Source organism: Carcharodon carcharias, chromosome 31 (genome assembly GCF_017639515.1).
Source record: "Carcharodon carcharias isolate sCarCar2 chromosome 31, sCarCar2.pri, whole genome shotgun sequence".
NCBI lineage: Eukaryota > Metazoa > Chordata > Chondrichthyes > Lamniformes > Lamnidae > Carcharodon > Carcharodon carcharias.
The window spans coordinates 3,434,843-3,448,503 of record NC_054497.1 but is presented as its reverse complement, the minus strand read 5'-3'; the positions used below and the strand labels follow the sequence as shown (position 1 = coordinate 3,448,503).

Sequence of the window (13,661 nt, the reverse complement as noted above, 5' to 3'; positions counted from 1 at the left end):
CACAAAGACCCAGGTTCAGCTCCTGGCCTGTGAGCAGGCAGTGGGATCTCATCTAGGCAACAACAGTGGCTCCAGAATGGGCCTAAATAAGAGTCGAAAATCGCTAAAAATTCACATTAAGGGGGTCAATTTTAACCAACCCCATCAAGCGGGAACCAGGGTAGAACTCTGGGGTTTACACTCTGCCAGGTATTACTCTCAATGGGCAGCTTTAGTTAACATCCATTCCCCAAATGTGACCTAAAAGTTTGCCATTGGCTAATACGATTCAACCATTATAGGGGAGTCCAGTGAAAACAAAAAGCTCAATGTGAAAATCCAGTATTCATCGACAAATTAAACGGCTTACATTAATAAATACGAGCTTCGAATGAGAAAACACTAAATAAGTAAACACGAAAGGAGAAGGATTTTTTTTAAAAAAAACAGAGTTGACCACCCCAACAAATCACGACATGGCAGGACAGGCTGTCACGGTAACTCGTTCCTCCTCGAGTCTGAAGAAATGCGAAGCGTTGGTCACGGCGTGTGAGCTCGGTCACACCCTTCCAGGCCGCAGCCGGTCTGGATTACATGCTGAATTGTGGTGAAGAGGGTCACGTGGTGGCGGGGAAAAGGGGAGGCGGCGCAGTGCAACATGGAGGCGGAAGAGGCCTCCCCCCCGTCGTTGCTCACGGAAACAGAAAACACGCTCCCCTCCCCCCCCCCCCCCACCACCCCACCCCCACCCACCCACCCACCCCCCCCCCCCCCCCCCCCCACTCAATCGCCTCGTCCTCCGGTATCTGCGGAGCGCTCGATGCGCTGAGGGGGGTGGGGGGGTATTGAAAAATTCCAGTTAAAGCCCTCCCGAAGAGAGACTGGTTCAGAGCAGGTTGGAAGTCGCGAGGTTGCCGGGCAGTCAAAGCTTCCATCGTGGACTCCAGTGGGTGGGGGAGGAGAGGGGGGTTAGAGGCCCTCCATTGATCTCTCTCCTACTCAAAAAGGATACAAATCCCATCCCTCAAAAGGTCTCAGTGCTGATTAGAAGCTGCTAATTGTGGTGGCGAGAAGGGGGGAGGTGGGGTGCATGACTCCATAGGTAGGCCTCTGTATCCATCTCCCTGCTATCTCCAGCACACACTCCCCACCAGAAATGTGTGTGTGTGTGTGTGTGTGTACCCACAGACTTCACGGGTCTGACGAGAGGCTGTGTTTGTTCCAGTTACAGCTGCCCTGTTGGATTACTCTATACACAATCCCCCAAAACATTTTTTTTAAAAAATCACATGTTTAAAAACGACAGGTTGGCCTGCACTGATTGACACGCGTCACCCGGGCGATAATCGATCGAGGCGCCTTGAGAACGGAATGTAACTTACGGCCGACTGTAAAACGCTGGGCTAAAATTAAACTTTTTTTTTTAAAAAAAGGCAAAAACAGAGCTCCTTCGCTTGGCGGGGAATTTTCTTTGTACTGATTTCGAATGATATCTTGCCTCGTTTTAAACTCGCCCTGGCTGAAGGGCAAACGGTCACCTCAAGACAAAAAAAAAAAAACACCCCAATTTTCTAGAACTTGCCCATTTGAGGTTCATTGCACTGGCCGATTCTCCCCGTGTCCCTTGCACCCCACCGCGCCCCCACAACTCCGCCACCGCCCCCCCCCCCCGCCCCCGCCCCCACACAGCCCGGCTCAGAACTCGTCGTCCGAGCTCAGGAGAAGGGTCTTCTCCGTGTCGGAGACGTGCGTCCGGGAGACGATGTGCCCGTTGCGCCACGGGGTGCCATGCTCCAGGGTCGACTGCTGCGTGTACTGCTGGTAAGCCGGTGAGAAGTTGTGGATGGCGTCCTGGACGATGTCGTGCGGGTTCATGGTTTCCTTGAGGCTGCTGGAGATGCTCTTCATGGGCGCGCAGCGACCTGCGGAGAGAGGAAGTGGGGTGGGGGGAGGGGGAAGCTTTTAGACATCGGAGAAGCCGTGGAACCAACTCAAATTCACTTACGTCTTTTCGCCACCAATGTCACCGATTTATTTTTGTGAATGAACAGGAACTGTAGTGGAGAGGGGGCAAGGCGGGGGAGGGGCAAGCTGGGAGGGGTGGGGGAGGGGGAGGGGGAAGCGAGGGGGCGCAGGGGAGGGGGAAGCGAGGGGGTGGGGGAGGGGCAAGTTGTAGAAGGAGGAAGAGGGAAAAGGAAAGTTGTTAAATATGGCCTGTGGTCAGCCTTTGGTCAGTTTTCCCAACGGGAATGCAGGATGAGGATGTGGATGTCGATGTGGATCGGTTCCCCCCACCATCCCCGTCCCCACTCCCACCTGCCGCCCCCCCCCAAACCCAATGTTAGCCCATCAGAGACCAGCAGATCACTGGATGACCATGGAGATGTTAACCCAAACCAGGCGTCTGCAACCTGTCACTATCATTTGCAGCTCACAACCTTTTTCCAGTGGATCTGATTAACATGAAAAAAAAAAACCCTAAAAAAAATTAAGAGCTGTCGTTTTATTGTGGGGATTGAAAAGCTCGTCAATAAGCTGCTGTTTCAAAGGGTTATTTCAACAAGAAGCATCTTCCTGCTCTGAATAAAGGTGTCTGAGTGGATATAGCTACATCACGGTTCTAGATAACACCTCCGATTCGAGGGACTAGTTTTATGCTTGCAACCATTATCGTTTTCAATGTAGGTGAGATGCTAAATTATTCCAAATGTGCCTTTAGAAGCTTTTCTTTAAATCATTAGACTCAATAGCTGGAAAAGTTATAATAAAGAGCAAAATACTGCAGATGCTGGAAATCTGAAATAGGAACAGAAAAGGCTGGGAAAAAAAACTCAGCAGAGGTCTAAGGAAGGATCGTACGGACTCAAAACGTTAACTCCGATTCTCTCTCCACAGGCCTCTGCCCAGCTTCTCCAGCATTTTCTATTTTCATTATTAGGGCTGAAAAATTTATTTCAGCCATAAAGGTGACTTTACTGACAAAATTATAGTTTTGAAAGTCAAAAATCACAATACTAGTTGGGGCTATTTCAATGTTGATTTTTTTTTTCTATTGATACAAAGATTTAATACATGTGTTTTAGCATATATGCAAATTGTACAGCTTTTAAATTTATCCTTTCACAGGATGTGGGCGTCGATGGCTTAGCCAGCAATTGCCCTTGAATTAAACGGCTTGTTAGGGCATTTCAGAGGGTATTTAAGGGTCAACCACGTTACACTCTACTGCTTGGCAATTTTTAAAAATTTATTTCTTTATTTTTATTCATTCACAGGATGCGGCCATCGCTGGCTAGTCCAGCGTTTATTGCCAATCCCTAATTGCCCTTGGGTCAGAGGGCACTTAAGATACATTATTGTGGATCTGGATGCAACATGTAGGCCAGACCTGGTAAGGACAGCAGATTTCCTTCCCTAAAAAGGATATTAGTGAACCAGGTGGTTTTTTTTATCTTACGAGAATCGGTGACGATTTCATGGTCATCATTTTAATCCCAGGTTTTTATTGAATTCAAATTCTACTAGGTCCTCTCTGGGGGTCTCTGGGGTACCAGCCCAGTGACAATACCACTGCTTCACCATCTCCCCTCTGCCAAGTATTTGGTTTAGAAATGCTAAATTTTCATCTTGTGGCTCCCAATAATTTTTATTTTAGGCATTTTTTTTCCCCTTAATAAAAAAAGCTTTTCAGGTTAAGAAAAAGTCACTATCTCCATCTTGAGCCGTAGCTCCCCACCTGACACTGCGGGGTCCACCCACAAGTGTGAGGGACAGGCTGAAGGACACACCAGGTACTGGCGAGGTCAGAGGCAACCTCGCCTCCCAGTGGACCACTGCAGGCCAAGTGCACATTGTGCAACTCTTTGGGAACAACCCCGATTTCCACATCTTCTATTTTGGGGCCTTCTCTGCAGGGCGTTGCCAAATCAGTGTCAGTAAGTGAGACATTTTGAGAAATTCCACGTTCTGCTCTCGTCTCCACTGTGATGTGGTACAAGATGAGGCAATACCCTTGTGTTTAGGAGCTGCAGAGGGAGGTGACAGCGAGGGCCTTTCTGCTGTCCAGCACATGTACTGGAATCAACCCTGGCCTCCGAAAAAGAAGAACGAGCAAGTTCTAAGACATTTCCACGCTTGATAACCAATGAGAACTAAGCAGCTGGCCCAACAAAATAAACGATGAGATCTGAAGTGTTTTTTTTGATAGAAATAGATTGGGAAAAGCTATTTCCACTGGACAGTGAGTCAGCAAATAGAGAGCGTAAACTTAAGATCATTGTCAAAGGAACAAATGCAGAGGTCAGGCGATCACATGGTGGGTTGTTCAAACAGCAACTTGCATTTATATAGCGACTTTTATTTAGTTAAACTTCCTAAGGTGCTTCAAATCAGCGCTGGTTGACACTGGGGCACACAATATTAGGTCAGGTGATCAAACGCTTGGTCAAGGAGGTGGTTTTAGAAGCATCTTAAAAGGGTGGAAAGAGAGGAGGAGGGGATGAGGGGGAGAATTCCAGAGCTTAGGGCCCAGGCAGGCGAAGGCACGTCTGCCAGCGGTGGAGTGAAGGAAATCAGCAAAGGACATGTGGCCGGATTGGAGGAGCAGAGCTATCTCAGAGGGCTGTAGGCGGTGACAGAGAGGGGGAGCGGACAAGGCCATGGAATGCCACGGGGTGGAAGCAGAGGCCCAAATCGTTATTAAAAATGGAGATGGGTAAATATTTGAAAAATATTTGCTTTTAATAAAAAGGAATGCTAGCTAGAAATGAGCCCAGTTGGATAGCAGAGAATTGAGACAAGTGCGATGGGCCAGGTGTAATTTCCTTGCTGTAAAGTGCGATGCTGTGTGATTATTTCAGAAACATTATTTTCATATTTCAAAAAAAGTGTCTAATTTTTCCAGTCAAATTTAAATCTCAATTTACTTGGGAAGCAGAAAATATATTTAATTACTGGATTGCACAAAGGCCATTATACAATTGGGTTGAATGTCACAGTTTGTACTACAACCCCATGAATAGTTGGGGAGCAATTAGTAAATTGTTAAAACTGGACCATGAGACAAACAAACCAATAATTTCGACACAGTGATCAGCCCAGCAATCCGCAATAAATATTTTTGATCAACACGCATGCTACTGTTAAACGCAGGCAACATTGAAGGCTCCACATATCAGCCCAGAGTAACCCTGCTTCCCAGCCAGACACTGGAGACGCAATGCAGCCCAGCACCTCAGAGCGGTACAGAGGGAGTGCTGCACTGCCGGAGGTGCCATTAAACCGAGACTGCATGTTCAGGTGGGTGTGCATTATCCCCCGGCACTACAGAAAGAGCAGGGGGCAGTGCCCTGGCTTTCGCCCCATCAACCAACAACACCAGAACCAAACCATTTAAGCTCAGAGCAGTTCCTGGGATCTTGCTATGCACAATTTTGCTTTGTAATTAATACAGCAGCCATGACCATAACTACTTTGCATTCGTGTAGCACCTTCCCCGAAGTCAAGACACCTCAAAGCACTGTTCAGCTAATTAAGCGCTTTGAGGAGTAGGCATGGTTCCATTGTAGGGAAAGGTGTCAGTTCACGCACAGTGTGATCCCACGAACAGCAAAGAGATAAGTAAGCAGGTTAATCTGTTGTCGAAGCCAGTAAAGGGATAAATGGTGATGAAGACACCAGGCAGAACACTCTCGCTCCTCTTCAAAATAGCGCTGTCCATCTGAGAAGGCAAACGTGGCCTTGGATTAAAAACAAAAATAAAACCAAAAAACTGCGGATGCTGGAAATCCAAAACAAAAACGGAATTACCCCTTCAGGGTCATGTGGACTCGAAACGTCAACTCTTTTCTTCTCCGCCGATGCTGCCAGACCTGCTGAGTCTTTCCAGGTAGTTCTGTTTTTGTTATGGCCTTGGATTTCACAGCTCAGAGAGTCTCGCCCAGGGTCAATTCTTTTGTTGAAGCCCAAGTTTAAAAAAAATGAACACATCCTCACAATCGCGCCCAATTTCAACCCGCAATATTTTTCCTGGCGCCCCAAGCTAAAACTGAGTTGGCAACAACCTTCCCCCAGGATTAATATATTAATATTCAAACGGTGCGTGTGCATGCATGCGAGAGAGAGAGAGAGAGAGAGAGATACGCGCAGATCAAAACCACGGGTCAGAGGAGAGTTTAGAACCACTCCTGCCTCTCGCTGCCTGAGCTCGTTCCAGTCTCTGTCCTCGGAATCGCTCAGATTGGAAATCTTTCTGTGGGGGAACCAGCTGGGCGAGCTTCAAAAATTAACAAAAGAAAGAGGTGACAAATGAACAGTCCTGTCTGAGGGTCGAAAGCCAAAGCATCGACCTGACTTTTCACTTCCAAAGCCCGCCAAGGCACTTCCAGCAAGTTGCAAACCAAGAGTCAGCGAAGTGGGCACTCCAAGCGCGTTAACTGAGGGAGTGCTGTGCTGTCAAAGGTGACATCTTCCAGATGAGATGTTACACCCAGGGCCCGCCTACCCTCTCCAGCAGAGGGGAAGACCCACCCCCCCCACCCCCCCACGGCACGCTTTCAAAAGAAGGATGCGGGAGTTCCCCTCGGCGTCCTGGCCAATGTTTGTTCTCCCAATGGACATCGCTACAACAAACTATCCAGCCACTAACACATTGCTGTTTGTGGGAGCTTGCTGTGCACAAAGACACTGCCGCATTTCCTGCATTACAACAGTGACCACACTTCAAAAAAACCCTTCAGCGGCTGTGAAGGGATGCGGAATGTCCCCTCCCCCACCCCCACTCCTGGGTTCATGAAAGGCGCTATATAAATGCAAGTCTTTTTCTCTCTCTCTCTCTCTCGGCTGGAGCAATCAGCGCCAACACTCGCAAGCGAGAACGGAGGGGTTCTGACGAGAACACGGCACATTCACCGAGCAAGAATCAAGCTTAACAACTAAGAAAAGGTAAATCCAGCCTACCGTAGGGCCCATACGCCAGGACTATCCAAGGTGAAAGATTGGCAGAGCAGGAGACAGACACAGAGAAAGAGAGAGAGTGAGAGAATGAGAAAGAACACCCACCACCCCCACCCCTCCCCCTACCTCCCACCTCCCCCCACCCCCAAAACAAAACACCTGCGTTCAGCTCCTCAGACACAAACAATACAGAAAAAAGTACAATCGGGCAGCTTTAATTGGACAATTGGCTCATTTTTCGGATGTGGGCATCGCTGGCAAGGTTGGTGTTTGTGGCCCACTGCCACCAACCACCCCCCCACAACCCCCCACACCTGCCAGTTGCCTCAGGTGGGTGCTCGTGAACTGACGACTGATACAACTGAGCGATTTGCTAGGTAGCCAAGAGTTAACAGCGCGCAGGGTGGGGCTGGAGTCCCTTCGGCCCAGACCGAGCGAGGAGCAGCAGCTTTCCTTGCCCAAAAGGGCACTTGGGAACCAAACTGAGTTTCTAAAAACGACAGCCCGACAGCTGCGTGGTCGCGTGGTCATTATCACCGATATTGGCTCCTCATCTCCAAACCCCTTTAACACCCAAACTCAACAGGTACTTTAAACTAATAAAAACAAAAAAACTGCGGATGCTGGAAATCCAAAACAAAAACAGAATTACCTGGAAAAACTCAGCAGGTCTGGCAGCATCGGCGGAGAAGAAAAGAGTTGACGTTTCGAGTCCTCATGACCCTTCGACAGAACAGTTCTGTCGAAGGGTCATGAGGACTCGAAACGTCAACTCTTTTCTTCTCCGCCGATGCTGCCAGACCTGCTGAGTTTTTCCAGGTAATTCTGTACTTTAAACTGCCGTGGCGCGGTTTGAGGCGCGGTTCTCGGGGTCACTAGCCCAGTGACAGAACCACTGCGCTCCATGGTGTGACGCACAAGGACCAATTCCGCTTCAGCCCCGTACTGACAGGACTGGCACAGCCAGTAAAAGCCCACCCGTGTCTCGAGCGGCATCTCCCATCGGTGTTCCGATGTGCAGTGACAGTGCTCGTGACAACTGCCCCATAGAGACCTTCGAAGCTCCTAACAAATTGCAGAGAGTGCGGGCTTGAAAAGGCTCAATAATATTCCACCTCTAACACAATAATATTTATTTTTCTCTGTCCACTCTGTGCGAGTGTGTGTGTGTGTGTGTGGGGTGGGGGGAGTGAGCGTACGGGTGGGAGCGAGTGGACGTGTGCACGGGAGGGTGAACGAGTGAGTGCGTGCGAGAGAGAGAGAGAGAGAGCGTGCACGTGTCAAGACGTGGTTCAACACAATAAATAGGTCAGTTGTTTCAGAGCACGTTCTGTTTCTCAATTAAATTGCCGTGGGGAGGCAAGGTGCCAAGTTTGCCGCCTCCTGGGTGACTTAAGAGTCACGCTGGCAAGCCAGATCCTTGCCATGAGGGCAAAGGGGGGGCTGGCACAGCCAGGATGGAGGGTATTGAAGCATCTGCTTCAGAATTTCTAAAAAACCGAGTGGCTGAAATGGAAGATTGAAGACACTTCATGGCAAGTCCCTTTGTTTCTCCCCACCCCTACTGCTGTGTTAGCAACTATTTTACTCGACGTCTTTTTTCTGATATAACGCGAACGCCCTCGGAAAATCTATCGCTGTTGAAGTTTGCCCGTTATTTCGTCAGGGCCTCGTCACGTTTACCTTGAGAGTCAATTCGCTTATCCCCGTAAACCTTGGAGGTGAAGGCATAGCGCAGAGCAATGGCCGCAAAGAACATCTCGATGCAGATGATGAAGTTCTGGTAGCCCGCGGCAACGGTCCCCTCGCCCACGTAGACCTCGGCGGAGTCGATTTTTGGAATGGCGCCGCACTTCTCCAAGATGGCCAGCAGCATCCCTGAGAGGGGAGAGGAGACACCCACAGAGAACAAAACGTGAGGGCAGCTGATTTGGAAGACCAACGGCAGTGCCTGTGACTTGGGAGGCACAGTCAAATATCAGGTAACTCCCAACGAATAACGAGGCATTGCTCACCGGCCGAGCCGATCAGACCGGCGTTAGCAAGAGGAGAAGCGACCGAAGGAGGCGGGTTTCGGGGAAGCTTCCTGGAAGCAGGAAAGGAAGCTGGAAAAAAAAGTGAGGGAGGGTGAGGGGGGCAGTGAAGGGTTGGAGAGAGTCGGGCCAACAGCCCAGTGGAAAAGGCCAGTAAAACTTGGGAAATGACTGATACTGGGCTCAACTGACCTGGAGTTCCTATTTAAGGTGTACAAGACCAGTTCAAACCAGTACCAGTCATCTCCCAAATTTTACCTCCTGGTGGGGGGGGGGGGGGTTGACTGCTCAGTTACTGATAGTGGGGTAAGGCGGAGGGAGTTGTTGGGGGGGGTGGGTGAGGGGAAGAAATGTTGTGACAGGCTAGGGTTAAAAATCCAAGGATGAGACATGGGGCTGTAGAAGGTGCCAAATAGAGAGGGAGAGAAAAAAAAAAGAGGACTTGTATTTATATAACTGTCTTTCAGGGTACCTCAGGGTGTCCCAGATTGCCAGAAGTGTAGTCACTGTTCTAACGTAGGAAAAGCAGCAGCTAGTTTGCGCACAGCAAGCTCTCACAAACAGTAATGTGAAAATGACCAGATAATTTGTTCTATTGGTGTTGGATGGAAGATAAATATTGACCAGGACACCGTACAGAACTCCCCTGCTCATCTTCAAAATAGTGCCAAGGGATATGAGTGGACAGACGGGGCCTGAGTTTCATGTCTCATCTGACAGACAGCACCTCCAGCAGTACAGCACTCCCTCGGGTACCACAACGAGGCGTCAGTTTAGATTCTGGCGCTCGAGTGCGATCTGTCGATTCACGAGGCGACAGCGATACCCATCGAGCCACGGCTGACAGTTTTGGAAAGGTGATTGTGCACCTCTCTTCCACGCTGCTCACACGTACACTGTGTCAAGGAAAGCCCTGGTCTGATTCGATTCCAGGTTCGGGTAGGGTTTGCTGATCTTGGTCACATTGACACAATTACTGCTAATGCCCGAGCTTAACTACAAAAAAAAAACCACGAGTCAGGTTTCCTCACTCCAGAGCAAGAACAGAACTGGCCCCAACAGTGAAGCTTCCTGAAGTCAAATAGTCTGCCAACACTCATACATCATTAAAGCTCACAAGGAGGGCCCCATGGAACTGCATGGAAGGAAATTTAGGAGTGGCGGAGGGGTGCTTAAAGTCCCACATTGAGCTAGTAATCCAGAGGCCCAGGATAATGCTCTGGAGACATGGGTTCAAATCCCACCACAGCAGCTGGTAGAAATTGAGTTCAGTTACTGCAATATGGAATTGAAAGCTAGTCTCGGTGATGGTGACCATGAAACTATCATCGATTGTTGTCAAAAAAAAAACCCACCTGGTTCACTAAGGCCCTTTAGGGAAGGAAATCTGCCATCCTTACCTGGTCTGGCCTACATGTTGACTCTAGACCCACAGCAATGTGGTCGACTCAAGCCACTCGTTTCAAGAGCAATGAATGCCGGCCTTGCCAGCGACACCACATCCCATAAGAGAATAAGTAGGAAAAGACACTGGCTGGTAGCTTGTTTAAATAGCCAAACCATCCAGGCTCTCTCATATATCACCACCCCAGCCACCAGTGGTCAAAGAACATTAGCAACGGCAAGGGCTCCAATTGGCTTTGGTTCGGGAGAGGACAGGAAAGGATTGGAAGGAAGATTTTTTTTCTGCTCCTTCAGTAGAGGCTTTATCTTGATCAGATGTATTAAAGGGGCAATTTGGAGTGGGCAGTCTGAGCTGTCCCACACAGAGCCTTGGAATGCTTGTATACTTGGGGCCCCCTTTGATAAAACACTGCTTTAACACCATATTTTTTATTCCTTCATGGCATGGGAGTGTCACCAGCTGGGCCAGCATTTATTGCCCACCCCTAATTGCCCTGTTCAGAGGGCATTTAAGAGTCAACACCATTGCTGTGGATCTGGAGTCACATGTCGGCCAGACCAGGTGAGGTCTGTGGGTCCAGATTACGTAACTAGCAGATCTCTTTGCCTATAGGACATTAGTGAACCAGATGGGTTTTTACAACAATCGGAAATGGTTTCGAGGTCATCATCAGATTTTTAATTCCAGATTTTTATTGAATTCAAATTTCACTATCTGCTGTGGGGGGATTCGAACCCAGGTCCCCAGAGAATTGCCCTGGGTCTTCTGGAATATTAATCCACTGACGATAACACTGTGCCACCACCTCACAGCTGGCACTGACAATTTAAAGGCAAAACTCCCACTGGTCTTGAAGCCGCTGGAGTGATCTGGCACCAGAGCCACTCTCCACACGGCAGGCCTGGGCAGGTACAGAGCCTAACCAGCTGTCAACCTGTATCCAACCTTCAGCATGGGTAACTGGAGGCCAATTGCTTTTTCGCTCATTGCTTGGCAGGCGGGCAGATGGGCACCAAGACACAGACGCTCCGAGACACACCCAGACACAACACCCAGTGGTTGCAGGGGCTCACCTCGGCCACCAGGGAAACCTGGTTGACTGCTTCAAACACGAGCTCACACAACGTGCGCTTGAGACCTTGTACCAATTCTCTCTGGTGCCAGCTGTGGCTCAATGGGTAGACCTCCCGCCCCTTGGTCAGATGGTCGTGGGTGTTAAGTCCAACTCCAGAGACTTGAGCGCAAAAAATCTGGGCTGACAGTCCAGTGCAGTGCTGAGGGAGTGCTGCACTGTCAGAACTGCTAAACCGTGACCAGGTCTGCCCTCTCAGGTGATCTAAAAGACCCAGAGAAGGATTATCCAAGAAGTAGGGGCATTCTTCCTGATGACCTGGCCAACGCTTATCCTTCAGCTAACATGGCGAAAAACTGAATTCTCAAGTTCCCCTCCAAACCACTCACCACCCTGACTTGGAAAGATATTGGCCGTTCCTTCACTGTCGCTGGGTCACAATCCTGGAACTCCCTCCCTAACAGCACTGTGGATGTACCTACACCACAGGGATTGTAGCATTTCAAGAAGGCAGCTCACCACCACCTCCAAGGCTATTAGGGAGGGGCAATAGTTGTTGGCCTAACCAGTGATGCCCACATCCCATGAATTTAAAAAAAATGATCACATTGGTACTTATGGGAACTTGCTGTGCGCAGACTGGTTGAAGGTTTTTCTGTAATACAACAGTGACTACATTAAAAAAAAGTACTTCACTGGCAGTAAAGCAGCTTGGGTCAGCCCGAGTGGGTGCTATATAAATGCAAGTCTTTGCTGATTTTTAACACCTTCAATCACAAAAGAAAAATGGTCTAAAGAAAGGAAATGATGGAAAGGGCCACATGACAACAGGTTGTGAAGGATCCTGATTTTATTGTTGGGGTCTTGCGGCCAGTTGCTGGGCAGATTATGGTTAAAGACTTATTTGGATATTGTTGCCACAATTAAACATTAATCCCAAAATGGAGTCTTGGGACTGTGGTGGTGCACCTTCCCGTCAGCAGAGGGTGCTCTCTGCCTCAGTCACACAGCACCCTATCAGCTCCAGTGAACTCTGCAGGTTAATTTAAAACCATTCAGGTCTAAAGGAACAACTTACAGGATACAAATTGTTAGAACAGACCGGATGAGCAGGACTATTTTGTCATTGAACTATCACTGACCATTTCCAGTGGCAGAAGGGTCAGCAACCAGGGGACACAGATTTAAGCTGACTGGCATAAGAACATAAGAAATAGGAGCAGGAGTAGGCCATTCAGCCCCTCAAGCCTGCCCCACCATTCAATAAGGCCATAGCTGATCTGCCCCAGGCCTCAACTCCTCTTTTGTGCCCGATCCTCAGGAGAACCAGAAGTGAGTTGATGGAAGGCTTTTGTTTTTAAAACACAGAGCCAAGTTTATGATGATCTGGAATACACTGCCTGAAAGGGCGGTGGAAGCAGATTCTATTGGAACTTCCAAGAGAGAAATGGATGAATACTTGAAGGGAAAATATTTCCAGAGCCAAGGGAAAAGAGCAGGGGGTATTGGGACTAATTGGATAGATCCTTCAAAGAGCCAGCACGGGCATGATAGGCTGAATGGTCTCCTCCTGGGCTGTATGGATCTAGAGGGAAAGATATATTTTAAAAAATGTATATTGTTTTCCTTCGGCCAGTGTCTTTGGAAGTTGGACAGTAATGAGAGAAACATCATATTTGAAAGTGAAAGGGAAGATGCACTTTTAACAGTGGCGCCTCGTTAAGAACACACACCCAGAGGGAGATGGGCAAGGGCATCTCTTCCCTGCCCCCAACCCAACCCAAGACTTATCGCATGCAATGCCCAGTAGCGGGCAGGCACCCACACGCCAAATGCAACTCTTGCTTCAGTGGGAGGCTCAGGACAGGAGAATGGTTCTGAGGGAACCCAGTTAACAATAAAGTACGTATTTTCTTTAGAATCATAGAATGATACAGCAAAGAAAGGAGGCTATTCGGCCCATCATGTCTGTGCCGGCTCTTTGAAAGAGCTCCCCAATTAGTTCCGCTCCTCCCTACTCTTGCCCCATTGCCCTGGAAATATTTTCTCTTCAAAGTGCAGGGAGAAGGCAGGGGAATGACACGAGGGAGAGCCAGTGCAGAAATGATGGGCCGAACGGCCTCCTTCAGCGTCATAACATCTGTGAGATGTCTATCCACAATTCCCTTTTGGAGGCAACTGTCGGATCTGCTTCCACAGCCCTTGCTGCCAGCTGGCA

General features: G+C 48.9%; 1 protein-coding gene across 2 annotated transcripts in view; it reads right to left on the bottom strand.

Moving 5' to 3' along the window:
• Positions 1 to 1,663: 1,663 nt before the first annotated feature.
• The window catches only part of LOC121271679 (transmembrane protein 184B-like), a 77,985-nt gene continuing 65,987 nt past the window's right edge, over positions 1,664 to 13,661 (bottom strand). Inside the window, exons 8-10 of one of the 2 annotated variants that reach the window (XM_041177817.1) lie at positions 8,617 to 8,811; positions 6,937 to 6,957; positions 1,664 to 1,901 (exon numbers count right to left, since the gene is read on the bottom strand). In XM_041177817.1, coding sequence (XP_041033751.1) covers positions 1,675 to 1,901; positions 6,937 to 6,957; positions 8,617 to 8,811 — 443 coding nt within the window. In that variant the 3' untranslated portion in view covers positions 1,664 to 1,674. The remainder of the gene's footprint in view (positions 1,902 to 6,936; positions 6,958 to 8,616; positions 8,812 to 13,661) is intronic. The other variant, XM_041177818.1, reaches the window with a different exon arrangement.